The sequence below is a fragment of the Corvus cornix genome, chromosome 9, assembly GCF_000738735.6.
Source record: "Corvus cornix cornix isolate S_Up_H32 chromosome 9, ASM73873v5, whole genome shotgun sequence".
Taxonomy (NCBI): domain Eukaryota; kingdom Metazoa; phylum Chordata; class Aves; order Passeriformes; family Corvidae; genus Corvus; species Corvus cornix.
Genome location: NC_046339.1, coordinates 15,911,296 through 15,938,139, shown reverse-complemented (window position 1 = coordinate 15,938,139; position 26,844 = coordinate 15,911,296). Strand labels below are relative to the sequence as shown.

The 26,844-nt window shown below is 37.9% G+C and overlaps 1 protein-coding gene across 1 annotated transcript; it reads left to right on the top strand.

Annotated features, from left to right (window-relative positions):
• The first annotated feature begins 6,729 nt into the window (after positions 1-6,729).
• Positions 6,730-26,659, top strand: DAW1 (dynein assembly factor with WD repeats 1). The gene is made up of 13 exons (XM_039556651.1): positions 6,730-6,834; positions 8,308-8,380; positions 10,049-10,193; positions 13,418-13,476; positions 14,151-14,273; positions 15,869-15,968; positions 17,757-17,864; positions 18,572-18,678; positions 22,159-22,261; positions 22,633-22,747; positions 23,787-23,863; positions 25,804-25,966; positions 26,547-26,659. Exons 1-13 carry the CDS (start codon positions 6,795-6,797, stop codon positions 26,579-26,581), a joined length of 1,248 nt encoding a protein of 415 aa, XP_039412585.1. The 5' UTR covers positions 6,730-6,794; the 3' UTR covers positions 26,582-26,659.
• Positions 26,660-26,844: the final 185 nt, after the last annotated feature.

Sequence of the window (26,844 nt, the reverse complement as noted above, 5' to 3'; positions counted from 1 at the left end):
TAGTACAAGCAAAGGGATATGAACATCCAAGGAAAAAGAGCTACCCCTACTCTCAGAAGAGGTGACTGATGCATGTGGGAGTTGACTTTGTATAGGAATCTGTTCTACAGATAAAAAATCGTATCTCAGGTTCTGTTGAATTTGAATCCTTCCCAATTCTTAATATTCCTGAGATGCAATCAAGCAAGGTTCATTAAATATATAATTAACTACCACACATATAAATTTAAAAACCCAACCCCTTGATTAAGCTTGTTAGTATGATCTTGGTATCCATTGCATTTCAGTGTACTAGGTGTTCATGATACTCCTTCTCTTGAAGTATCTTGATTTACCTAAAAATCTAAGCTTCACAATGATTATTTTTTCTAGCTCTCAAAATTAACCCAGACAAACCACTGGAAAACAAATGATGAAGAACATCTCAACAACTTTTCACACCTAAGCTAGTTGCATGATGTTTCGACACCCAACTCATGTTTTTGCGTACCAGCTGTAGCAATGAAATTTAACAGGAAGGTTGTTGCCATGTTTCTTTCAGTGAACCCTACTTCCAGTTACCAGAAATTATGATCTTGAGCCCCTTTTTCATGAAAACAATGGCTGTTCTAGCTGGGTCTGAAGATGTGCATGTTGTTTCTATATGTTTGGTTTATAGGGTTTTTTTCTCCTTGGCATCTTTAATGCTGGAGATGAATGGAATGGCTCACGGCATTTAGAGATGATTCAGCATGCCTAGGCTAGCATTGGCTGTCTCTGTGTCACAGGACATGAGAGGACACATGCGGGTAGCTGTAATAAGATATCAGATTTTCTGTTAGATAACACTTGATTAAGAGATGTGCTCATGATAAGAAGGAGGGAGAGAGAAACAAACAAGCAAGCCAGCTTCTGGAAATGGGAGCAGGGTGGCCCATCACTTGGGTTTCCTGGTGAGAAAGCCTGAATGACAAGGATCCACTTAATAGATAGCTACAAGATAAGGCAACTCAGGAAACATGAAACATTGAAATAGTGCAGCTGGGGATCCATGGTTAGTACACTAGGCATGTACCAAAGTGTTTAAAAGAAAGAACAAAATATTTTTAATTTCTTAGTCAAATGTTAGGTACAGTGATTCAAACTGTAACTGTCTTCTCTCCTGGCCACATGCCCACAAGCCAAGGCAAAACATTTATGTGTAGGCAGAGATGTTATGTGTAGGATGGTCTAGTACAACAAGTACTTGACTATTCCTATATCTTTTGGATAATAAAATGTAATCAAAACATATATTATTTTTGAAGAAACATGACTTGCAAGGGTATAAACTGTGTACCAAGAATTCATTTACACAAATACAGAGGTGCCAGCAGATAGCATCATTAGGTGCCAAGGGCAGAAAAATATTACAAATCTGTAAGGAGCTACAGACTCAGACCTGTGGGGGAGCAGACAGCTATGCACTAACTGATCAAGGCATTTGATTAGAGTGTGCCAGTGGAGATGGGTTCGAGCAAATGGTCCAATTTGCAGTGAAATTGTCAATTAAACAGTGTCAAGATTAAACTAGTAGTTTAATATCCTTGCAGCATCATTGGTCAGGCACAAAGCCAGTGATAACTCTATAAACATACAAAGTAGGCAAATGGGAAATTGAGAATGATAGATTTAATATGGCAGATAAATCAGAGCTGTAGAGTGATCAGTGTCTAGAGTGACTTCAATTGTTCACTCATGTATAAATTGTATCTCATGCTCATAAGCATTGTTATACAGCTGTATTTAGAGAAAGCAAATCAAAGTGCTCATGTAAAAGTTTGTCATGTATCTGAAAAATAATGTTTTAGGTATATGTCCGACTACAGTGATATCTGTTTTTCAAATGTACGTTTAATAGAGCTGGTTCAAAAAGATGATTGATTGTTCCTGTGAGCATCTGAATGTTTCATGTTGTTATGACTAGGAATAAATGGTCAAAATGTGTTTCAGAGATGATGCAAATCTCAGATACCTGAGATATCTGCAAATCTCAAAGACTTGCTCACTCTATAGCATTCCCAAATCAGTATCAGAGTAGGCAAAAATGTTTAATGAATTTCAAAGTGGGTAATGCTGTATTATTGCTAATTACAATTAATGGTTGATATACATACATCTTGTTTTGCACGTTCATATGAAGTACATCAAAATGATGGTAAAGAAACCTAGAAAAGAAGACAATGTAATAGGACTACCACACTTAATGAAGGCATATAGAATCATAGAATGGTTTGGGTTGGAAGGGCCGTTAAAGATCATCCAGCTTCAACCCTCCCGATATGGGCAAGGACACCTTCCACTAGACCAGGTTGCTCAAAGACCCATCCAACCCCAACAAACCTGGCCTTGAAACAGATACAGAAAAAAGAACTACTTAAGTGAAATGCTTAATAAATTTCTGAATTATAGATATTAAATATAAAATCACAAATGAGTTATTTTGGCTTTTCTTTTTTCATTAAAAACAATGGTGAGATGAACACACTTCTACTTCAGTCAAGCTGTTTTCTGAAACAAAGTGGCTTTCGCTACTTACATTTTCCAGTTCTGTTGTAGACTTACTAGAAATCCTCTTATTTGTCAGGAGTTTTTGCTGCCTCTTGACTCATGGTTTGACCTAATTTTGCATTATGTATATGTAGAAGAGCTCCTCTTTTTTCCTCTCTGGGTGCATCTGGAAAACTCACTGACCGCAGAACACTTGCGTTATTACCCAATACCGTCAGCTTCACCGTCTCAATGGGAGGATGCAGAGCTCACCCTGAAGGTCTTCAGCTCCATATGGGCCATGGAAAGAAAGATTAAAGGCATTTCTGAGTTCTTCTCAGAAGCGGTAAGATAAATATATCTCATTGGGGTTTTTGCACTGAGGATTTTTTTTGTTGTCAGATCAACTCATAAACGTGGCAAGGTTAAGAGGAAAGACTCTCATAAGAAGTGGACAGCAAGGAAAAATTTGTTTCAGCTAAGTGAAAATTTGACTGAAGCAAGTAAGAACGTATGGAATTCCCTGACTGCGTGGGATATGCAAGCAGTTTGTCAGAGATGGAAAATGGAAGAGAAGAGCAAGGAAGAGAACTACTGTTCCTTTCTGCTACTTGTTATTATCTCACTGTAGGTGAACAGCACACACAAGTATTCGTGTGAACAGAAGTTTGTGGGTGACACACTTTCCTGGAAAATTCCAACTAGTAACTTTTTTTTAATTTTAGATTTTTAAATTAATGCAAACAGTCGTGAAAAGAGGAAAAACAATCTTTGGGAAAGAGAACATTTTGTTCTACAACGCACTGTCACTTCTTTCTCCTAGAATAGCTCTTACCTAGCAAAGGGCAAACTCCCAGGAGATCATGTCCCTTAAAAAAGTAATAGCATTAACATTTTTCATGGCTGTGGTGTCATGATTAGCATTGGAAATAACAGAGCAGAAGTGAGAAAGAGCTCTAGCAATGCACTCAGAAGTGTATACATACACTGAGTCTGTTCGGGCAAGAGGAAGCAGAATATGCCAGAATAAAACAACCTTGCAGAAAAAATCATGAAAACCCATTTAATTCACCAAGCAGAAACAAGGAACTATCAGAGAACTGTTCTTCTGCATTCTACAGACCTGACAATTATGAGAAAGGACAGGACACAAAAACTCCCCTTAATAAAAATTCACTGCACCCACTACTGGCATAACAGAAATAGGAAGTGGCTTCCTACATCTTTCCCTCAACTCAGACTGCTCTTGGGCTGGCCTTTCTGATTGAGTTCAGCATACCACAGGCTGACCTACTTCAGAACAAGTGGGTCATGATACAACTTTAAACCAGGAAGCTTAAACCCCACTCTTCTCTGCAAGCGTGTTTGAGTCAGAAACAGTTGCTTGTTCTTATCCTTTGGATGGTACCTTGGCTCAAGAGAGGATTTTTCAGAACCTGCGTTGGCAGGAAGAACCCAAGGTTCTCCAAAGGAAGTTCTTCATTGTAACTGTACTGATTTTGCTTTGCATTGTCTGACAAGAGTTCCCTTCAGCACTGTAGATAAATGTACATTGCAGCCTTTCAAAGCCTTCTGAATATAGACAGATGAGTTTTATAGTATCTTCACTTTCTGCCACTCCTGGAAGCTGCTGACATAAGCAAAAATGCACAGGGAGCAACTGATATATAAATTATCTTTCCAGGCTGATATCATCAATAGTTTTGATCTCTGTACATAAAAGCTGATTATCTCATCCTGGATGTCTCAGCATTTAATTTTTCTTTCCAGTGTAGATATTTTTTAACTCCCTACAGTGTGCGTTCTTTGAAGCTAGCCTTTCATGACTCATAGGCTGTGTGCACTCTTTAGACACTAAAAAAAATATCAGGGCAACAATTTTGCCCAAGCAGTCTGAAAATTTTCCTTCTAAAAGTATACATTAGTTGCTCCTTTTCATGAACTTGAAGAAAAGCTGCATTTCTTCTTAACAGTTGAGGTTTAATGGTATGGACAGGAGCTCAGTCTGCGGTATCGTCAGAATCCCTCTTAACTAGTCTTCAAGTGGCAATGGAATAGCAAGTCCTTCCATTCACTCCCTCACCACAGTTTTCCCCTTTTCTACCTAAAGCCTTCTCAGGTAATCCTACCTGTGCTACAGCTCTGGTTCTGTTTCATCAGAAGGACATACTGTTTGTCACTGTATATGTTTTTTGCACCCAGGCCTGTCCTGGGTAGCACTGTGGGAAAAGCTTTGTCTCAACACAGCGTTAACTCCTTGTCCCCACTCAGGGTCAGAAATTTCTTCTAGTGACTGCATAGGAATGGAGCAAACAAGACCATCACACCAGTGCCTCTCTGGGTTGGCCTGGAGAGCAGGCACAGGGTTTAGAGGGATTGACTTCTGCCATGACTCCATTGCTCGCTAATCTTATGCTTACAGAAGCAAGGAAAGGTGAGAGCTGAGGCCTATTTGATTTATCATCTTCCACTGTCATTACTGCATGTTAATCCCAGGTAATGACAAATTGTGAGGTGTCTGTGTTCAGATGAATATTTGGAGCAAAAAGTGAGGGGAAAATGTGCTGAACAACAGGTACCGACATCATGGAGCTTTGCAGTCTTTCCACTTCCCTTGCCCCTGTTTTGATTGTTTTGTTTAAATGTGACTAAAACAGTTAAATGCAGTACTTCCAGTTGGTGTTAAGTAATACTTAAGGTACCAGAAAGGCTGCATGAATCTGTGTTTATGACAAACAAATTAAGTTTTGAGGTAGGAAGCAATATCCGTGCCCTGGTTGGTTGTTCACGTCATTTAAGTTAAAAGAACAGAAAAATATTTATATTCTGAATTTATCATCTGGGTGGATACATATTATGATAAACAAATACAAAAAGTTGTTAAGAAACTGGAGACCACCAAGATTTGGGGTTGTTCAAAAAGTTATTTTTGAATAGGGTTGGTCCAAGTAAGTCAATTCAGTTGGAAAGCTGTTCGGATTGTTTTCAATAAAAATATTTCTTATCTGCTCAAGACTTTCCACATACAAACAAGACAAAAGACTTAAAACAAACAAATGGGAATGAAAAACTCAGAGACACTTTGTCCCTCAGCCGTGTCCTCAAGTAAGTCTGGAACTGGCCATTGTATTTTATTTCCTGGCTTTCAAAAAACCCAAAGGACTGTCTTCAAAGTGAAGCTGTAGGGAGCTATATGGGTGTTTTTGGAAAAGTCACGTATTGTTAAACATTGAGTGGGAATGTCTTATATTGATCCATTGTCAACAATGTGGGCTATGAGATCGGCCAAATGAAAATGTGTTTATAGCTTCCCCCTATTGATGCTCTACAGCCATTTCAGCATAAAGTTTCACTGAAATTTTTAGTGCTATTAATGCATTCTCTTTTAGTGATCCCATGTTGGTTATCTCTTTTCAATTACTTTTTTTTTTTCTCTTTTTGATGAAATGCACATCCAAAGAAAGGCAGTGAAACTGGTGCAGGATCTGGAGGACAAGTCTGTGAGGAACAGTTGAGGGAGGTGGGGGTGTTTAGTTTGGGGAAAAGGAGACGGGGGGAACCTTATCACTTCCACAGCTCCCTGAAAGAAGGGTGTAGCAAGGCAGGGGTCGGTCTCTTCTCCCGGGTAATAAGTGACAGATTAAGAGGAAATGGTCTCAAGCTGTGCCAGGGGAGGTTTCAATTGGATGTTAAGAACTGCTCAAGGAATTGGTAGAATCACCATTCCTGGTAGTGTTCTAAAGGCGTGTGGGCCTTGGGGACATGGTTTAGTGGTGAACAGGGTGGTGCTGGGTTAGTGGTTGGTCTCCAGCATAAGGCCTTTTCCAGCCTAGATTCTGTGATTCTAAACCGTATTTTCATACGTTTCAGGCCTGAGTATCTCTTTAAAAAAATTAAACTGATTTTTTTTTTCTTTTAAATTTAATTATCTTTGCCCTCTTTCCTTAACTATCCACTTTCCATATAGCTTTCATACATTTGCTATGCCGTGTGGCTCTTCAGCACTCCAAATTTTATATACTTTTTTAGTGCACTCCTTTCTAGATCCGCTTCTTTTCCTTCTGTGGCGCAGTCCAGAAGTCCTCGCAGCTTTGTACGGACGATGCAGTGCCAGCACAGGGGCGGTAACACTGACCCCGGAGATAGCTCGGCTGCACAGCCACAGGCAGGCTCCCAGCTCACCGCCATGGCGGGCCCGGCGCCCTCAGCCCCGCGGCCGGAACTGAGCATGCGCGGCCGGGCCGTTGCCATGGCCGCGCGCGGACGCGCGGGGCCGAGCGGCGGCGATGGGGCTGAGGCGGCTCCTGCTGCGCTACTTCCCGCCGGGTGCGGAGCGGGGCGGCCGGGGGGCTCCCGGCGCTGGGGCCGGCTGTGCCGGGGCTGGGGCTGGGGCCGCGGCCGCGCTCGGGGGGCCTGTGGGTGTGGGGCGTGCGGCGGGGGCCCTGCGGGACGGCGCGGGGAGTGCGAGAACCGCCCGTCATGGCGGGTGCCCTCACGCCGGCAGGGGCTGGGCACGGCCGGGCGGGTCCATCGCGCACCTGCAGCCGGCTGGAGAGGAGGTGCCGCTGTTTTGTCCCGGTGCCTGGGTAAGAGGCTGCAGCTGGAAGCAGCTCAACGCCCATCGGGGCTTTCATGTGGGACTTACTGCAAAGTCAGCGCAGTCTTACATCACAGTAAGGAGTTTAAAAGTCAACAATAACCGTAGCTGACACCAAAAAAATGTATTTGTGTTTTTAAGTGGCTGTTTAGCAAAAAAAGTTGCCACTCTCTACAGCTACCTGAAAGGAGGTTGGAGCCAGGTGAGGGTCGGTCTCTTCTCCCATGCAAGCAGTGAGTGGATGAGAGGACATAGTCTTTAGCTGTCCCAGGGGAGGTTTAGATTGGGTATTAGGAAGAAATTCTTCACAGAAGCGGTGATCAGACATTGGAAAGGGCTGCCCAGGGAGGTGGTGGAACCACCGTCCCTGGAGGTGTTTAAGGAAGGACTGGGCGTGGCATTCTGTGCCAGGGTCTGGTTGACAAGGTGGTGTTGGGGCAGAGTCATGCTTTGAAAAGCAGTGCTGCCAGACTGTCATGGTTTATCCTGTACTCAGGTGACTCAATGACATTTCAGAAGTGAAACAAGCTGGAGATGTGCAGCTCAGGAAGTGTATTGGAAAAACAGATCTTCCTTTCAAAATAAATACTTTTCCTATGAACTTCGTAAAATGCAGAATGACACAGAAGTTAATCTAAATTATCTTTTGCCACAGAAAATCAAGGAGCAGCTGAGCCCTTTATCAGTTGTTTCAAAACAGGAAGCCATGTGGTTAAACATTTTAATACTCCAGCTCACTGAAAGTTGCAGAGGTTCTGCAGCAAACCTGGAAGTGTAAAGTGCGTTAGGATTTTTGATGCATTACTGCACTCAAGCTTTTGCAAACAATGTATCAGGTTTTGTAAAATGTGTTTTCCAGGCTTCTTGGAACACCAAACTACAGAAAGTATCTTCAACAGCTTCTTTGAAATTAATGGTGATGAAATGATGCAAAAAGTTGTTGGAAAAAAGTGCTTATTTCCAGAATAGCAATCAGCTCAGAAATAATGTTGTTTAATATCTTTTTTCATATAAGTACATCAGAGTTCTTCATCACCATGCTTACTTACAGTGAGAACAGCCAACCTCCTTCCAGCTTCAAGAACTGGAAATAGGTCTCCTGAAGTCAGTGGAGCTATAAAAGTGGAAGTGGTGCTGTCTACAGTGCATGTTATAAAATTGCAGGGGTCTAATTATGACCTGTTTATTGTTTGTTTTTAAAGGAATTATTTTGGAATATGTAGAAGGTGGTGAGTCAAAGACCAGATCAATAGATCTACTTGATCTTAAACCTGAGTAAGTATGATATTATTTCAGATAACAGCACTCTCTACCTTTTTATAGCATGTTCATGTACGACTCTATTTGACTGTTTTAGATATAATTGAGGTCAGTTGTTATGTAGAGCCTACCTGCTCTACTCAGCCAGCTCTGGTAGGAAGAGCTTCAGAAAAATAACAAAGTGCCACCATTAAATAAAGTTGCCGAAATTAGTGGAGTTTCATACACAGAAAGATATGAACTAATATGATTGTCTTAATATCAACATTGATATGGAATAGGCCTTGCATGTAAGCCAAAGTCAGTGGACAGTGTAAGATGCATATGCCAAATGAAAAATCCCAATTTAAAATTTAATAATTTTTGTCTACCTGGAACCATCCAGTATAGGGCTGTGGATAAAATGTATCAAGTCTCTGTGAAATAAATAAGTTGTCTGGTGTTACTGAACAAGAGTATAAACAATGAGAGGACGCTAATTTATGGGATGTAGTGGCTCTCATTTAGAAGACTGATGGAGAAAATCCCCTCTAGACTTGAATAATTCCCATACTAGAAGAAATGCTTTCTTGCTAAACTGATTTTAAGAGTGTATCGGTGATTTGACTGCTGAGTTTCTCACAGGAGGCCAGAAATTAGTAGTTATCTGATGCTGATGCCTTAAGAGGCCTCCTAGAAACAGAGACTAGACAGGAGTAAAGGAATAAAAGCAGGTATTTCTTTGAAAGGCCTTCAAAGGTACCCCCTGGGGGCCAGAGGCTATTGCCAAGATGGACTCCAAGATGGATGACAGGTCACGAGTTCTTCACACTTTTATAGGTTTGGTTCATTTGCATATTAGGGTTAATTCTCCAATTAAAGATTCAGTTTAATGATGTAATTTCCCCTCCGCTTGCTCCCCTTAGAGGCTTTTGGTTTATACTTTCTGGGCTTAGGACAGTCTGGGTGTCCTTGAAGAGCAGGCCTGGAGAGGTTTGTTATGTCTACCTAGCATGAGAGAGCAGAAATTAACAGGCTACAAGAAACTTCAGAGTTACACACTAAGCAGTACAGGATTTGAAAAATACAGAAGTTAAAACCTAAGGCATCAATGCCATGGAAAGATGATACAGTTCCACAGACCAGCTGTGACCCACTCCCTGGGGGTCCAGCGGCATCAGTAGACTGGACCAGGTTGTGGTAGTTACTGTTACAACCAGGAGTTGTAGAAACAGCCATAGATTTCTGAAGCAACAGACTGAGATAAATTTAATTTAAATTTGCATATATAATTTATCTTGTTACTACTTCATGGGCAATTTGTTTGGAATTTATGAAATTCCAGTTTAATTCAGATATTTAAACTTACAGTTTGGGACACACATCTCCCATGTCTGATCCTCTGTGGAAATCATTTGAAAAGATGAATTTCTTGCCAAGCTACAATTTTTAAAAGTTGCAGTTTCTGTACAACTTCAGTAAGAGAGGGAAGGAAGTATAAAAACCAAGAAAGATTTATCCATATTTCTTTAGGCCTATACAGAATGAGATAAATGCATAACATTTAATTGCTTACTTCAGTTTCTCTGCAAGTAAATAATATTCTTGGGTTTGTATTCATAATTATTGCCAGAGGATGGAATGTGGTGGGTTTGTATTTGGGGGTATTTTTTGAATTTGTTTTCATTCTTTTTTTATAATTAGCACAGATGTCCCAGCCTTAGTAGAAGAAATTCAGAAAGGAGAACCTCTCATCACAGCTTCCTGCTTGGAACATGTCGTACATCTAGTACAAAGATTGCAGGACAAGCTAGGGGAAAAACAGAATCACAAATTCTCTCTTTTTAAGGTCAGAGGCATCTTTCAAGTAATTTAGGGCATTTTGGGGGGTTTAAGCTGTGGTACTGTGAGTATGTTTTTACTGCTGTGTATTGTGCCTGAGGGCAAAATTGGGACTCTATGACTGATTTCTTGGCACTTCTCAATCCTGTCGGCACTTCCAGAGCAACTGAGTCTGGCTTAGTTGTTTCTGCCTGGAATTCCCCCCGAAAGGCTGAAGTATAACTGTCCCTAGACATTGTTTACACAGGCTTATGCACTAGGGTGTGTTTTGGGTGGAGAAAAATCAGTCTTTTATTTGTGGGCCAGCAACACCCATAGTTACATTAAAACAAAACCTGTAAATAGACCCCAATTAAATTAGCTGTTGGGAAAGGACCAAAAGATTTTCATACCATTGTCTACTTCATCTTGTGAAGATTATGGGATTTATGCTATTATTTTATGGGGTTTTATGCTACATGCAGTTGTCATTCCTAATCCTGGTTTTCATTACTTTCTGTCATTACTATTATCTTTGAATATTGATAAATTGATCTTAAACTTACAGACAGCACTTGAAATATTATTTCAAAAAAATGGGATTTTTAAGAACAATGCTCAGAGAGAGCTTTCAGAGCTCCAAATCCAGGATTCAGTCTGTCAGGAGAGAAAAGGTTTAATTGTATTTAATTGTGGAAATGAAACTTTCTTCCAGAGAGTGCAAGCTGCAATCTGACATAGTTAAATGTTGTATCTTTATTTGGTCAGCAGATGGCAATGTGTAGCTGTTAAAGAATGTTGGTCAGTGCTGTGGTGTTTACTGTTACCTTAAATTAAGAGTGAAAAAGAAGTTGTTTTCGGTTGGTTTGTTCAGCTAAAAACCCTTACGTGTTGCTAGGTATAACTTTGGTTCTTATGACCAACAATACTCATCTGGGTGAATTCTGCAAAGATATATGTATTTAACCTTGAAACCAGAGCTATGTAATAAGGCATCTTAAATTGAAAAAGTTTCTCTTCTGAGTTATGCTTTCAACTGAGATAATGCCTTGCTCTTCAAAAGCTTTTAAAATTGTTTGTTCACAGAGATTGACAGATCTTCAAATTCTTGTTCAAACTTGAGTGTAAATAATGTATTTGTTCATTGTTGGGGTTGTAGTTTGTAGTGCTGTGTTTGAGCTTCTGTATTTGGAAATAATAGAGGCAGGCAAATGCAATCAGTGCTGGCTTATTTCCTTCACTCAAGAGTGGTTAGAAGGGTGTGAAAAGAACTTGTTTGATATTTCAGTTTCATTTAAGGCTTCTAAATGAAACATGAGTACCAGGTCCTTCTGAGATACTAATAAAATACAAGAGATGGGTGGGAGTGAGATTTTTTTTTTTCTTTTCCCTGAAAAAAATGTTCCATGTGTGCATTGTTTGGAAATCAATGGTTTTTTTCCTGTTGCACTGGAGTATAATCTGAAACAAGTGTATAAACTCATCTTTTTGTAGTTTCCAGTAACTGGGGTGATGGTGGTATGTTAGGCACCCTGCAGAGAAACAAGCTTTTATAGCAATTTCTCAGGTTTTAAACTATTACATGGCATGGGATGCTGTAGTGATTTGCAGATTTTTATCTTAGGTACAGCTGTAGCAGATTTTGCAGAACTGAGGTATATTTTTTCTAATATTGCCTTAGGGTTTGATTATTGTATCATTTGCAGCAGCAATTCTTGCTGGCTCAGAGTTCTATGGATGAAGCAGCTGCATCACTGGGCATTGGAAGAACAGAATTAGTCTCATAATCTGGAATTACACAAAAACCCATCTCGTATTCCTCCCTTTTTTCATAATTTCAAAATACCTTTGAGTTGTTCAGAGCTCCCTGCATGTAATCCTAAAAATCTTATGGGTCAGATTTCCATAAATTTCCATAATTATTGATTCTCATGTGCAGATGGATATTGTGGCTCTTTTTAAAAAACACAGTATTTTTGTCATTTCCACATCTTGATTGCTCATTCCCACTTCGGTAGCTAAAAGTACAACTTGTGTTGCTTTCTCTAGAGAACAGAAATTGTTGTTTCTGTAACATAAAATACATTTTCTCTTTCTCCCTCTCAGTCCTTCACTTGACAATTGTTACTTCCATTTTGATGAGTCCCTACTCTTCTCAGTGGAGGATCTATGAGCCTCTCTCATTTTCCTTTTAGAGACAGGCAGCTGGGAAAACTTGAGATAAGAAAAAGGAGTTGAAGCTCTGGTAATATGTCAGTGATTAAATCTCATTGTTCATAAATAGTTTCTTCTTCATTCTTACACTACAGAAAAGACCTAGTGAATCACTGGGGTATTTTTAACATCCCTTTACTTCACTGTCAGCAATTGCTGAGATTTCCCAGTTCATGATTTTATTATGCTTTAGACTTGAGGAGAGGACAGCTTGTAATAGGTGCAAATTGTTCAAGTGCAAACCATGTTTTATAGCAGAGAGTTTATTCAAACACTAACCAGATTATATGTTTTTGGTCTCCTTTTTAAACTATCATGGCATGGTGATTCCACTGGCAGTACCTGAATCTATCTTCACCTCTGTTTAATAAACCTTAGTATGTATTATTATGGCTATGGGTTCATTCACATCCTGTATTATGTCTGATTTATTACCTTAGAAACAATGTTAGAAAACAGTGCCCTCCACTACCTACACAATATGTGCAGACATTAAATTTGAAATTCCTTCTTGGAATTTTGTCTTGCTGAGTATCTTTGTTATGGTTTTCAACACATTGTCATGACCTCATAGGACAGAGCTGAAGCTCGTATCTCTTCTTCTTGTTTTGTATAACAAAGTCACGTGCCAGCTGGAAGCATCCCATACCCTAACATTCTCAAATACTCAATTTAACTGGATTTCTTCGTTCACTGGATAAGGCTTAATATTAGTTGGGATTTATTTCATCAGTGATCTCAGCAGGTGTGGTCTCCTCATTTGTTTTGCTCATTCAGCTCTGGTCTAGGGTTCCTTTGCTGGTCTTGGAGAAGGTGAAGAAAATGCAAATATGGGGAAAAAGAGTTCATTAATGTAAAGTATGAAATTGAAATCAATACTATATAACATCTTCTGTGATAACCTGATGATTAATGTGGGATTTCTTCTCCTCTTACAGGAGGAGGAGAAAAAATTAATTTGTTGAATATTTTGAGCAATTTGGTTTATTTTGTTAGCATCAAATGTTTTTGCTCTCACTGCCCTCCCTTCTATTTCAGGTGCTTAGAACACACATACTGCCTCTGACTAATGTAGCATTTAACAAATCTGGTTCCCGGTAAGTTGCTTTCAAAGTCAAAGCACATAATCATTAATTGAAGTTTTGTACTTGTAAATTAAATGGTACGGAAACTTCAGTGCTCTTATCTTTGCTGCAAAAAGAACTCAGCTCTGCTGCTTCTAAGCAGCTTCAGGCGTAATTGGGGATTATATTTCAGGCCTCTGTGGGAAAAACCAATGGGAGATGCAAAAAAGTAGCAGGTGAGATTCAATTTATCTAATTTTTTTCTTCCACAGCCATAGTCTGTTGACAATTACCATATTACAGAAAGAAGCACCTTTATGGCAATAAGCTAAATATTGGTAAAAGCTAAATGAGGCTTTGACAAACTCATTTGGGAGTTTCATTGTAGTGAAAGTATAGCTTTCATGTTAATTGATTTCACTGTGGACATATGTCTTATCATTTTTTCCTTCATGTCTTGAAAGCAGCTGCATGCTTTCTAGTTGAAATACATTAAAGATTAGAAAAAATGTGTTTTTATGAATAATATGTTAAAAAGAAAGAAGAAAAGGAACCTCTATATTCATTAATCTGTATTTTTGAAAGAAAGAGGAGATTTAGGGTTTGAGACAATGCTAACTGAAATCTGTGGAAATAAATCATTTGGCTGTGCATTGGGACCGGTAAGATATTTGCTGTATTCAGAAATTAATTTATCTTTGCTTTAGCTTTATCACTGGAAGCTATGATAGAACCTGCAAACTATGGGATACAGTGTCGGGAGAAGAGCTACGGTCACTGGAGGGACACAGAAATGTTGTCTATGCAATAGCTTTCAACAACCCCTATGGGTAAATAAATTTCCTCTGAAATTCTTCATAATTGCTAATAATGTTATTTTGCAAATACTCTGACATAGAATAGACTATTTCAAATTGAAAGAGTTCAACTTCTGAATTTGTAGAGTTCAGCTATAGCTAATCGCCGTGGGATGACACTGTCATTATTCGTAAGAGATCCATTCAAACATGTTTTCTGCTATCATTTTTTAAAATAAAACTTAGAAATTCTAACCACAAATTTAATTAGGTATTCAGTCTTGAAAAAAATACAAATGAGTCAGTTGAATATATTGAAACACAGTTTATTTCAGTAATATCTACTTGACCAGATTGTGTTCTGAATGTTAATCATTCTCTTCTGCCTCCATGTAGTTGTATGTGATGTGTGATATAAGTATTTATGGCAATCTGTGTTGCTTCAGTTAAGGAGAAAGAAGTGGATTTCTCCATTTTTCATTACACATTCAGTATTATTTAGGACATGGTATAGAAATGTCACAGCTTTTGAGTAATTTTTGTAAAATCCACAAGGTGCTGCTGTGTGAACGTCAGATATTAATTTTTGCACCTTTTGTTTTCTGCAGTAACTGCTCTAAGTTGGAATTGCCACCTGTTAGGTGAAGGGAATTACATGTTAGCTACTGTAGTTTCATTTTCATTTGCTTCCTGAGGAAGCTGTCATGTGTGAGAAAACCATTTTTTTTTCTGTAAAGTAAGATAAACTAATTCCTGTTTTTCTATTGAATCACATTACTGTCAGATGTCCTATTAATCAGTTGAACAATACACAATTAACATCAGGAAATAAATGTTAAAAGATTTGTTCTTGCGCTATTTGAAATTTCATCTCTTTCTTCTATATGAAAAGGAAAACTTAGACCCTGCTGTGTCAGTGTCTTATGTTCTGATATTAGTCTTTACTTTAGAAAAACATCTAATGAAGTTCATTTATATAGCTTGGTGAAACTAATGACAAAAATCTGTGCAAAGATCAATAACTAGACTGTAACATAAAAGTGGAGAAGCAACATACAGCAAGACAAAACCTGATGAGAACCTTGAACTACTTTTACATTAAAAGTTTGATAAAAAAAGAACTTTTTTCTGCTATCTTTAGGTTTCAATACAGTGCCCCTTGGTATATTTTCTGGATACTTCACTTTAGTCTTGCTCTAACTGCAGATGGTCACAACACTTCCACTGACTTCAGGGGAAGTAGAGTTCAACTTTTGAAATTTGGGTGAACTGCATTTATAATTGTTGACAAAGAGATGTTATCTGATGAAATGATATAACTTCTTAATACATCTGTAAGTGCAGCACATCATCATCCCTAAAGCAGGTCAGTCATCAGTTATGAACACTCCTGTGCTAACAGATAGGCACAGTAGCTTCTCTTAGAAGCGCATTGTGTCTGCTAATTTTTTGCCTTGCTGTAACCTGTGTTTGTGAAATCTTGCTGCAGGATCTCGTAGTGTGGCAGCAAGCACCAAAGTGCATGGGAGCTTCTAAGGCTGGGTGTTGTTTCTGTGGATTCTGCTGTCTCTGGAGTCAGAGGGTTTTTCTAAAGAAAAATGATAGGATTTTTTTTTTTTTCTATTTAGTGACAAAATTGCCACTGGATCTTTTGATAAAACCTGCAAACTGTGGAGTACAGAAACAGGAAAATGTTATCATACCTTCAGAGGACATAGTGCAGAAATAGTGAGTAGTTATGGATGCTTCTTATTCCTTTATGTTTCCTCACACCATCGTTGATGACTGTGAGTTTGAACTCCCTGTGAGCTCCCACTGTAAAGCACGGTTATTGTGGTACATCTGTTCATACATCTAGATCTTGTTAACATTTCTGCACTGCAAGGGAAGATAGTCTGACAGTTCTTGAGACAGAATAAACCCTCATACACAGTTTGAAATTATATTTTTATTTTCACTTTGTTCCAATTCCCCTTGTTTGCTAAATGTTAAAATATTGAAAAATACTATAGCAATTGGAATTTTCAGTTTATTGTACATACTTTTGGCCTGATTACATATCATGTTTTTCTAGCTATCTTGCATTGCCTCTCATATTTGCAGAACTAAATACACAAGAATATCATTACTTGTGTGGTTGTCTTTCACACAGAGATCTGTATTTCATGTACAGAACCGATTGGAGCTGTAGAAGAACAGATTTCTGAAATGTAAAGTGTGTTAACTGGGAATATGTGGGATGCTGAAATGTCACAGATCTATGAAATTAAAAGAGTTTAAGCTTAAAAATGCTTGGTTTCCTCTCCAATGCACTAGGACCCCTATCAGCGACAGCAAGTACCTTGATGCACAAATTTCAATTTAAAAGATTGAGGCAAAGGCACTAAAACTCTGAATTTCAATGATGAGTGGGGTTTTGGGGATTTTTTTTTTTTAATAGCTATACAATCAATGTTCAATAAACTATTGCTGAAAATCATTTCTGAAAAAAAAAATGGAATTTACTTGTAGATTGAGAGGCCTTAACTAGAGCAGGAAAATTTGGTGGTTTACCATATTGGAACTGGGGTTTGTTTCAGTGTGTTTTTGATTCTCTGGATGATCTGAAAGAGTTACCCCTTACAATGGACAACGTGTTTGCTTATTGAGAAAGGCTGCAGTGATTTTGCTTCCACAAATCAGTCAGGTAAATGTTTAAAGGCCTCTCAATTTTTTCTGACTTCTGTAGGGGTTAGATTAGACCCAGAGTATTATGAGTTGTGCTAGCAAGTAATTAGTAGAAGAAAATTGCCATCAGAAAAGGATGTGTTTCTCTGAATCAGACCTGTTTCTGAAAGGCCATTATTGCATCTGATACACTGCTGGCAAGGACGTGCCCATAGTTCATCAGTATGAAAACACTGACCTTCTGTTTTCCTTTTTTTATGGCACCTCCTATTCTTTATTTGCAGAGCAATCATACTGAATAATTACAGAGAATGGGAGGATGACTACATAATTTTTTAATGTGAAAAATGAATTAAAGCAGTCGTTGAGCTTTTGTTCTTGCTTTTTCTTAAACACAATGTTGTGGCGGTGCCCTTGGCAAATGACACAGATAATGACACCTGATAAGGTGAGAGTGCAGAGTGTGTTTGTGGGTACACAGAACTGTTCGGATGATGTTTACCCAATCTCATCAAGTAAGAGAGGAAACCTACCAAATGATAGTGCTAGGGAGGACTGTCAGACTGAAGAGTAATTGGAGGATTTCGAAGAGAATTTTGAAATAAAACAAAGCATGTGCTTGCAAAGAGTCCACTTGAGATGAGTATTTATCCAGAGTTATGTGGTAAGGATTTGTTGCTGTTCTAGTGAGCTGTTGGAAGAACTCTGCAAGTTTTCTGTATGCCATAAAATATTATCAGACCTTTGCCTTATTTAAAAATATTAATCCTGACCCTTGTTTTGTTTTTTTAGAACATATATATAAACGGACTCCTTTAAACTTTCTCTATCCAATGTTTCTTGCTACAGGTATGTTTATCATTTAATCCTCAAAGCACACTGTTGGCAACTGGAAGCATGGATACCACTGCTAAATTATGGGATCTAGAGAAAGGAGAAGAAGTAGCCACTTTAAGTGTATGTTTGCAGTCCTCATGTTTTTAAAGGTGTTCCTTGCTATCTTAGTTTTCCAGCTGGGATAAATAACACTGTAACCATTACAACTGTTTGCAAACCTTGCAGTTTCTTTTACCAGGTGGTCCCATAGTGACTGCAGTTACAAAACAGAGTAAGAAAACTTGAAGGGAATGAGAAACCTGTGGTATTTTATGAGTCCTATTTATCAAAAGACAGATTTTCTCATTCCAGTGACATTACTGCTATAGATTAGAATGCCTTCCATCACTTGTTAAAACCTGCTGCTCTACTGTCAGTTGTGACCTCCTCTGTATGGTTCTTCTTCCTGTAAACATGAGCAGAGGACAGACATCCAGTAATCTCTAGATTGTCATCTCTCTTTGCTCTGCATGGCTTGCTGGCATTCCCCACGGTCAGACTGGCCTCTGCTGTTTCAGTGCATGTGTCTCACATAAATACTAACTAATATGTAGTGAATAAGCTTCCCGCTTAAGTGGTGTGCCTGAATTTTTGCAGTTGTTGGGATATTGACTATGCCACAGTCAAGTAGATCTTTCTGTCAAAATTGTGATGTGCTGGACAAGACAGTAAATAAAATAGTGATGAGTTATGGAAGGATTATACTGCTGAAAAAAGACTACATATTAAACTTTATTAATGGAAAAGTCATAATTCGTATTCTCATACTTCTTTCTAAAAATTCTCAGGGACACTCAGCAGAAATTATTGCTCTGTCTTTCAATACCACTGGAGACAGGATCATCACTGGCTCCTTTGACCATACAGTAGCAGTATGGGATGTTGGCATTGGCAGGTACTAAAGCACTAATAAATATAATTTTACTTTGCATGATTTCAGGACAAATTAAATAGAAAATGTTGAGCTACACATTACAGAGCTTGTATTTCATTTAGAGTATATGTTCCTTCATCTTGTAATTGGTTGCTCCTGTTCTGTTTGTTCTTTTGGAAAGGAATGCTGCTCATGAAATGCTTTTTTATGTGTTCTTTGTTTTAAATATCTATCTTATGAGCACTAAAGAGGCAGAAAGAATGGACAGATCCTGTGCTTGTTCCTGGTGAATTCTCCAAACAGGAAAATATTTTATCAACATGGAAACTCATGACTTGCAAAGTGTCTACAATTTCTAGGCTGTTTAAGTAGAAAGAAAGTATATGTTATGTTATAGAAAATTAGTCTGGTTATGGTGTATGTTTCCTTCTCACAATCCTTTGTAAGTATAAATTTAAAAATGTGTCTCCTCCAACTGTAGAGAACAAAATCTCTTGATTAAGACGCCAAAAAATAATGATGTAGAAGCTAAATATGAACTTGTGTAATACTGACAAATCCACTTGTTTTTTCAATCGGAAACTCAGTGTAAGTAAAATAATAAAATTATCACCCTGATTACTGACAAAGTAATTTATGAAGATAACCATTCTATTTTGTTTACAGGGGTCATGCCTTTTTTCTTTTTGTGAGAGCAAGGGGAATATCTCTGAAATTTAATAAAAGGGATGTGTGTGTATAGAAATATCTTGGTGTAATAGACAATATATATCAAAATGAGACTAATTGTCACATAGTACGTCATTTAAGGCTTGATCCTGTGATCTTTGAGCTTATTCAACACCAACACTCAGTCAGCAAATTGACCTTTGGATTCAACTTCATTCAGCCTGATGTTCTTGCAAGTATTTTTGTTTGAAAGCAACTTTTTCCAGCTTAATGTCTGAACCTACAGTGAAATCAAGGTCTGGGGATTTTAAAGTTACATTCTTTATTCTATGAAATCAGTGTGGGCTTGACATCAGGGCCAATACCAGGAAGTGGAATATGAAGGAGAAGATTCTCATTTAAACACTAGCAGCTCTGGTGAGTAACTAGTGGGCAATAGAATTGTTCCAAGGCCAGCAGTTGGCTTTCAGATGCCACTTGGACATGAATACATTTAGGAATAATGAAAAGTTGCAGTCAGAAAGGACATGAGCAAATCATAATTTGCTGCAGACAGGTTCAGGTAGATTTGCAAAAATTTTCTAGGTGAGGTTTTGTGTGCTTGTTTTTGACCTTGTGAATTAAATGAGATGTACAGCTTTCCAAATTCGGGTTTCTTCTAATTTTGCTGGCTGGCCCTAGTGAGCATATGTGTTCCTGAGTTTTATTTTGGGTAGGTACCTTGAGCTGTACTGAAGTACAGTTCTCTGAAGGAAGTACAGTACTCTGAAGGAAGCTGATGAAGGGACAAGAAATCAGAACAAGGTTCAAGATTTTCTTCATATAATACTACGATTTAAAAAAAGGGTGGAGGGGGAAACATGCTTTTGTAATACAGGTCTATATTTCCATGGCAGATATAGTCAGTTGTAGTTCAGTCTGCAGAGCTGCATTTGGCAAATCAACAGCCCGTACCTGTACCTGTGGTCAGGACTGCTGAATACCAGGGTGCTGAGAGAGAAGCAGTTCCTCATTTGCAATTATGGTCAAATACTAGAGCATCCAGATATCAAATTTCACTTGGCAACTGAAGGCTAAGGAAATACTGTCATGACTAAAGCTGATTGTTTTTAATAAATAACTTAAATGGAAATTTTTAATAGCACTTCATAAGCCTCTCTTCTGTGTTCTTGCTGTGTATCTGATAATGGTTTCTGTGAGATGTTCTCCACATTGCTTTATATTCTGTTTATTGATCAGATTTTTATGTCAAAGCTTGAGGCCCACACTGCCTTTTTTAAAATTGGAAGTTTAAGCTTTCGACTTTTAATTTAAAACTTTTTTCTAGGTATTACTAGGTATTTATAGTAACAACAGTCTTGATGGCCAAATAATATGTTTATAAAATTAAGTTTTCTTCTGGTATCTGCTTGTTGATTTTTGGTTTTACTGTAAAAAACTCTACACAATTACAGCATTGTAGGCATCACGGTGTTAGACAGTAAAAGGAGTAATTTAAATTTAAAACTTTTTTCTAGGTATTACTAGGTATTTATAGTAACAACAGTCTTGATGGCCAAATAATATGTTTATAAAATTAAGTTTTCTTCTGTTATCTGCTTGTTGATTTTTGGTTTTACTGTAAAAAACTCTACACAATTACAGCATTGTAGGCATCACGGTGTTAGACAGTAAAAGGAGTAATTTAAATTTAAAACTTTTTTCTAGGTATTACTAGGTATTTATAGTAACAACAGTCTTGATGGCCAAATAAGATGTTTATAAAATTAAGTTTTCTTCTGTTATCTGCTTGTTGATTTTTGGTTTTACTGTAAAAAACTCTACACAATTACAGCATTGTAGGCATCACAGTGTTAGACAGTAAAAGGAGTAATGTAAAATGCTATGAATGTAATCAAGTTTCTCTTACCAGAAACAAATAGAAAATTCAAATGCTCAGGAAATTTTCTTTGCTGTTCATTTAGCACATATATCAATTTAGCTACCCTTATATATCTTGTGCAATGAGTAAGAACATTTCAGTCACTTAAGATCTTTAGTTGTTTTTCCAGTCATTAGTTTATCTGTTTTTTACAGTGTGCTTCTATTAATGATGCAGTGATGCTAGCATAGTGATAATAACCCAATTTACTAATCCTTTACTACATGTATATCTCAATTAATCTTTTTTAGGCTTTGTTGCCTTATGGGCCATTAATTCTTGGAAGCAGTATTGGCTAATTGTAACCTCTCTATTCAGATAAAGCTGAAGAATTTAATGGGACTTGTATTGTCAGTCTTGTGCAGCAAGAAGTTCAGGATTAATGAGGATTAGAAATCATATTTCAGTTGGGCTGTCATTTGCCTGTTATTTGGGAACATGCTCGCATTAAGTACCTGATTAATTTCCATTTGATCTTCAGTGGATTTTATAAAAGGTTTAGATTATATAGAGTTTTAAAGATGTACTGTTTACAGTTCATTGAAGTAGGAGAATGGAAGAGTAATGTGGAAAAACTTGCTGTGTATGCTTAGCATGTAGGTGAATACAAGGAATCTGTCTCTGCTATTGAAAATCATCACATTTCACTGGAAATACATTCACTAAAATATTTTTGAAAGAGAAGGGAGGAATTTTCCATTATATTCCTTACTGCCTCTTTTTGCCAAAAATAGAAAATGGAATTGATGTAGTACTAGAATCCTAAATGAGCTGCAGCACTCCGTTTAATTGCTTTAATGGTGAAAACTTGACACCTTAACTATACCATTTTCTGAACTTATAATTTATATGTGTATATAAAAATTCACACTATAAATATAAATTATTATTTTAAATTTCTTTTTTGATAGGTTGTTACATACTTTAATAGGCCACCGAGGAGAGATTAGCAGTGCCCAGTTTAACTGGGACTGTTCTCTCATTGTCACTGGATCAATGGACAAAACATGCATGGTAAGCTGGTTGAGTAGGTAGTGAGTACAGCTACTTGTCATATAAAATGTATCTTTTTTAAATTGAGGAGCATTATTTTAAAGTAGTACATATAATGAATTAGAGAATTTACAACTAAATGTAAAATCTATATTCTTACTCATTTCAGTGAAGTCTAGTTAAGTCTTGTTTAAGCAATACACTGAACTAAAAAATGTATAGGACTTCATTAAACTAAAGAGTGACTCATTATTGATTTATATTCAGCTTTCATGTTATTACATGTCAGATATCAGAAAGGGCCTCTACAAGTTGCTTTTTCAATCAACTAGCTATCTATAAAGTATATTAATCAAAAGAAGCAATCCAATGCCCCCTGTTGATCTGTGCAGCTGTGGAATGCTGTGACTGGGATGCACATAACGACGCTGGCAGGGCACAGGAAGGAGGTGTTGGATGTGTGCTTTGATTATGCTGGGCAGCGCATTGCAACTGCCTCTGCTGATGGTGAGTGAAGGGCCTGGCACTGCTGGGAGCATTGCAACTGCAGCATGAAACACCTTTGTCCTTTCCCTTTGGCTCTGCTTTGAATGTAGCTTGATGAAAGAGTACTTAATTCAGTCGTTGCATTACAGAAATTGGGCATTAAACTTGAAAAGTTTTCTCCAGTGAAAAAGTTCTTTTCATACTCTAATCAACTCAACATGTCTTTCCGCTTTAACATCAAAGTTGCAAGGAAACATTTCACTTGTGGCTGGAAATACATTTTAAATGTGTAGGTAAATAGCTTTTGAGGGGTTTTATTTGGTGGCTCAGATTTAGGCTTAAATGAAAAAGTAGTTGGAACTTTACTGGTGGATTTGCTAGCAGGCTTTCCTAATGCACAAGAGAATACACAATAAAGAGATAGTGAAAGGAGCAATTTTGGTTTTTTATTGGTATGCAGAAATTTTACATGTTTATTATTTGTCTAGGAATCACAAAAACCAGTTTTTTATATTCACCTGCTCCGTTATTTATATTATACAGCATAATGACAATACCATTTTAGTTCTAGATACACAGTTCCAGAAACGGGATACCAGGCTGGATGGGGAGGACTATTTGGGTCTCTTTTCCTGTACTTTCTGTATTAAGACAAAAGACAATGTAAGAAGTTTCCTGAAATTTAATCAATACCTTATTAAATATGAGGAATAGATTGTTAAAATTAATATCTGAAATATAATGAAAGCTTTCTGAATATATTGTACATGCATTCTGAAATTACAGGCTTCAGTAGTCCGTGTTCTACATGGACCTTTGTATTCACATTTTAGATATTTTCCAGGTGAAACCATTTCTGGTCAGGAAAGGAAGTCAATCTTTTCCAAGCAGATTACAGATCTTGTTAACATACTTTACCCTTGGAGGGAACTCTGTGATGATTGCCTTCTATTTCTCTTGAAATTAAACCTGAGGATGAGTTCCTTCTGACCTTATTGAAATGTTCTTACTGAAATGCATGCTTAAGCATAACAATCACATATGGCTCCTACTGCAACAGGGTCAGCAAGGGTCTATAATGCAGAAACAAAACAGTGCATTGCAAAGCTAGAAGGGCATGAAGATGAAATTTCAAAGGTAAGTTGTGTGTGGTTTGCACCTTTTTTTATTTGACTATGTGTGAAATCCAATCCACCAGTTATTCCATGACACAGGAATACTGTTAAAGAATGTGGTGGTATAATAATTAATATTTAGGATTGATAGGTCTGGCTAAGAAGTTATCTTTACTAAGAGAACATTCCTTTTAAAAGCTATCAGACAACAATTGTTTACCAATTCCCCACTTCTGAGCTAAGACAATACTGAGTGTGCTACTCCTTTAGGTTCCAAGAGCCACCGCTCTGTATTGTCATGTCATTTACCATTTGACTTCTTAGAATAGTGGCAGCTACTTAAGTCCATCCCTCCAAAGGGCTGGACACCTGGCTTTGTTGCCATTGAAATGACTGGTTTGCCTAAGCTCTTTCCTTTTCCTGAAGCAGTTTGTCAGTTGGGTCTACAGACCCTCTTGGTAGAGAAGGGGAAACGGAGAGGGAGATGCTCTCTGAGTGTTCTTTCAGTGTGGTCATTGTTAATAGAGCTTCTGTGTCTGACCTGCCCTAAATTGTGCCTGTGTTATTCTGCCATTGTAGTCCCACGTTCTCTGACAGAATAAGCACCAGGTTTTTACTCGTTGACATCTTAAGGCTGTTGCCTCTAAGGCTTTTACCATCACCCTTATCCCTTGCTTCTACCAGATGTGCTCCTCTTTACTCTTTTTCATTTCTCTGCACACCTGGTTTATGGAATGGAACAGAAAAACTATATTTCTGTGGAAAAATACATGGAGTCTTATTTTCAAAAGTCCATAAGGGCTTTGGAGGTATACAGCCTGTTTCAAGGATCACTTGGTCATGAGGAATGTGCTCATGTGCTTTGCTGGAAGTCTTACCTGGCTCAATTTTGAACACCAAGGTTCTGTTCCAAATACACTTAGTTGCTTCCACCATTGTACATATTTTCAAACTTTGTTATTTGTTGCTTGCAGCTTTTCATTATTCTTTCAAATAGGTAGTTCTCCCTAGCTTCCAAGCTAGTGTGTTAAGTCTGTGCTGCTTTTTTGATGCATTTTGAAGTTGAAATATTAGTATTTTGAATCTAGGATGGTTCTTAATGAACAAAACTTAAATGGTTTCATTCTATTGATTTGTCTATTATAATCATTTCGCTGAGAGAATATTAAGTTCAGAAGGATTGGTCTTTCCTCAGTTGCTAAAATCACTGCAGTATTTCACACTGAGGACAGTCTGAACCCCTGCTGCCAAGAGGGTGGATTAGAGACAGCTTCCATCAGGGGCCTTAGTGCCAGCATGATTTCTGTGCTGAAGAGAGAATCTGCTCCTCTGGGAGCATGTGGAAAGGGCCATGTATTTCTACAGGTATTCTGTGGAGATGTGACCACTTGGGAAGGTTATTACTTGGAAATTGAATTTCTGGGTAAAAGACATTTTGCCCTCAGTGATTAAGCAATTTTGCATTCTATAATAAACTGGTATTTTCTGGTGTTGGAAAAATGTACCTGATTATCTGGAAATCCATGAAGTTTTGGCAGTGAATGTTTATCAAACATAAAGACTTACTATAAAATTAATTGCTTCCAGTGCAAATTCCGGTACTACAGAAATTTATGTTATTTAATGTAGAACTCTATAAAATACGTATAAATTTTACATTGGAATAATAATAACATTTAAATAAAGTTGCTACTTTTGCTACCAGTTGTGATTTTGGGGCTTGATATTTGGAAGATACGATCCTGTAGTAAGGTCATGTTATATAAGGCCTTTGTAAATACACGAAGTTTTCAGCCACAGAAGTTTTCCAGCATGACTCTAGTGGAATACGATCCTTTTTTAGCTAAAAAACTATGCAAGAGTTGCTGCTTTCTATTTTCATCTGTCAGTCACTTGATATGCTTCTTTCTCTAGGCATACTGACTTGTTAAGTAACATAACTTATTTCTGTATTTTTTAAAGGTGTGTTTCAACCCCAAAGGCAATTGCATACTAACAGCCAGTTCTGATAAAACAGCTCGACTCTGGGATGCTGCTACTGGACGCTGCCTTCAGATATTAGAAGGTCATGCTGATGAGATCTTCTCCTGTGCTTTCAACTACAAAGGTGATACAATCATTACAGGTAAGTAGTATATTCCATTTTTCTTTTCTTTTTTTTGGAGACACATCTGAAATCTTGTTATGGTAAAAAAAAGTCTGAAAACTTTCCTGGGGCCGTATGCCAAATGCAGGTACCAGCAGTAACTTACAGTATAGTCAAGAAAATCTAGAAATTCACTTTCGAACTGAGGTTTAAGAGAATATGGCCATGGACAAATTTGTGCAAAGGCATGGGCATGCCCTCCCATCACTCCAGTGGGCACATACCAGCACCAGAACAGTGACTAAGCCATTTTCTCACAATGTATTGCCATGAGGGAGGTGTGGATGAGCAAAAAGCAAAGGTTTTTAAATGGGAGCACACCTTTTGTGTATTTGGTACTGAACTCTGGTCAGGTTTCCTTCATTTCAGACAAGAAGTCAGGGGATGCAGGATGATTTCAGCTAAAAATGCTGCCCTAGATCCTGCTGCCTGTTGATAGTTGTGGAGAAAAAAATATTTATGTGTCTCCTGGGTACATTGTTGATGTAGGTATTAACAAAAATGGATAGACTGTGTGATACAGCTAAATGATTCCTTCACCATGTGTGTTTATTACTAGGGAGCAAGGATAACTCCTGTAGAATCTGGCACTGACTGAAGAAAAGGAAGGATCCAGTTTGACGTATGCCTGCCTACTTTGAGTTTCAGAGTCAATAAACTCTGCCTTTCAGATGTGTTTTCTTTTAATCTCTTTGTTGAAGTAGAACAGTTATCTAGATTTGATAGGTTTGATTTAGATATGAAATCACAGAATTGCAGAAGTTGGAAGGGACCACTGGAGGTCTTCTAGTACAACACCCTGCCCTGCTCAGCACCCTGTCATCCAAACAGGCTGCCCAGGACTGATGTGGGTTTGA

Coding starts and splice junctions, on each gene's coding strand:
- DAW1 (XM_039556651.1), top strand. CDS start 6,795: ATGGGGCTGAGGCGGCTCCTGCTGCGCTACTTCCCGCCGG. Junction 18,679..22,158: donor TGGGATGTTGGCATTGGCAG/GTACTAAAGCAC, acceptor CTTTTTTGATAG/GTTGTTACATACTTTAATAG. Junction 22,262..22,632: donor CAATGGACAAAACATGCATG/GTAAGCTGGTTG, acceptor TGATCTGTGCAG/CTGTGGAATGCTGTGACTGG.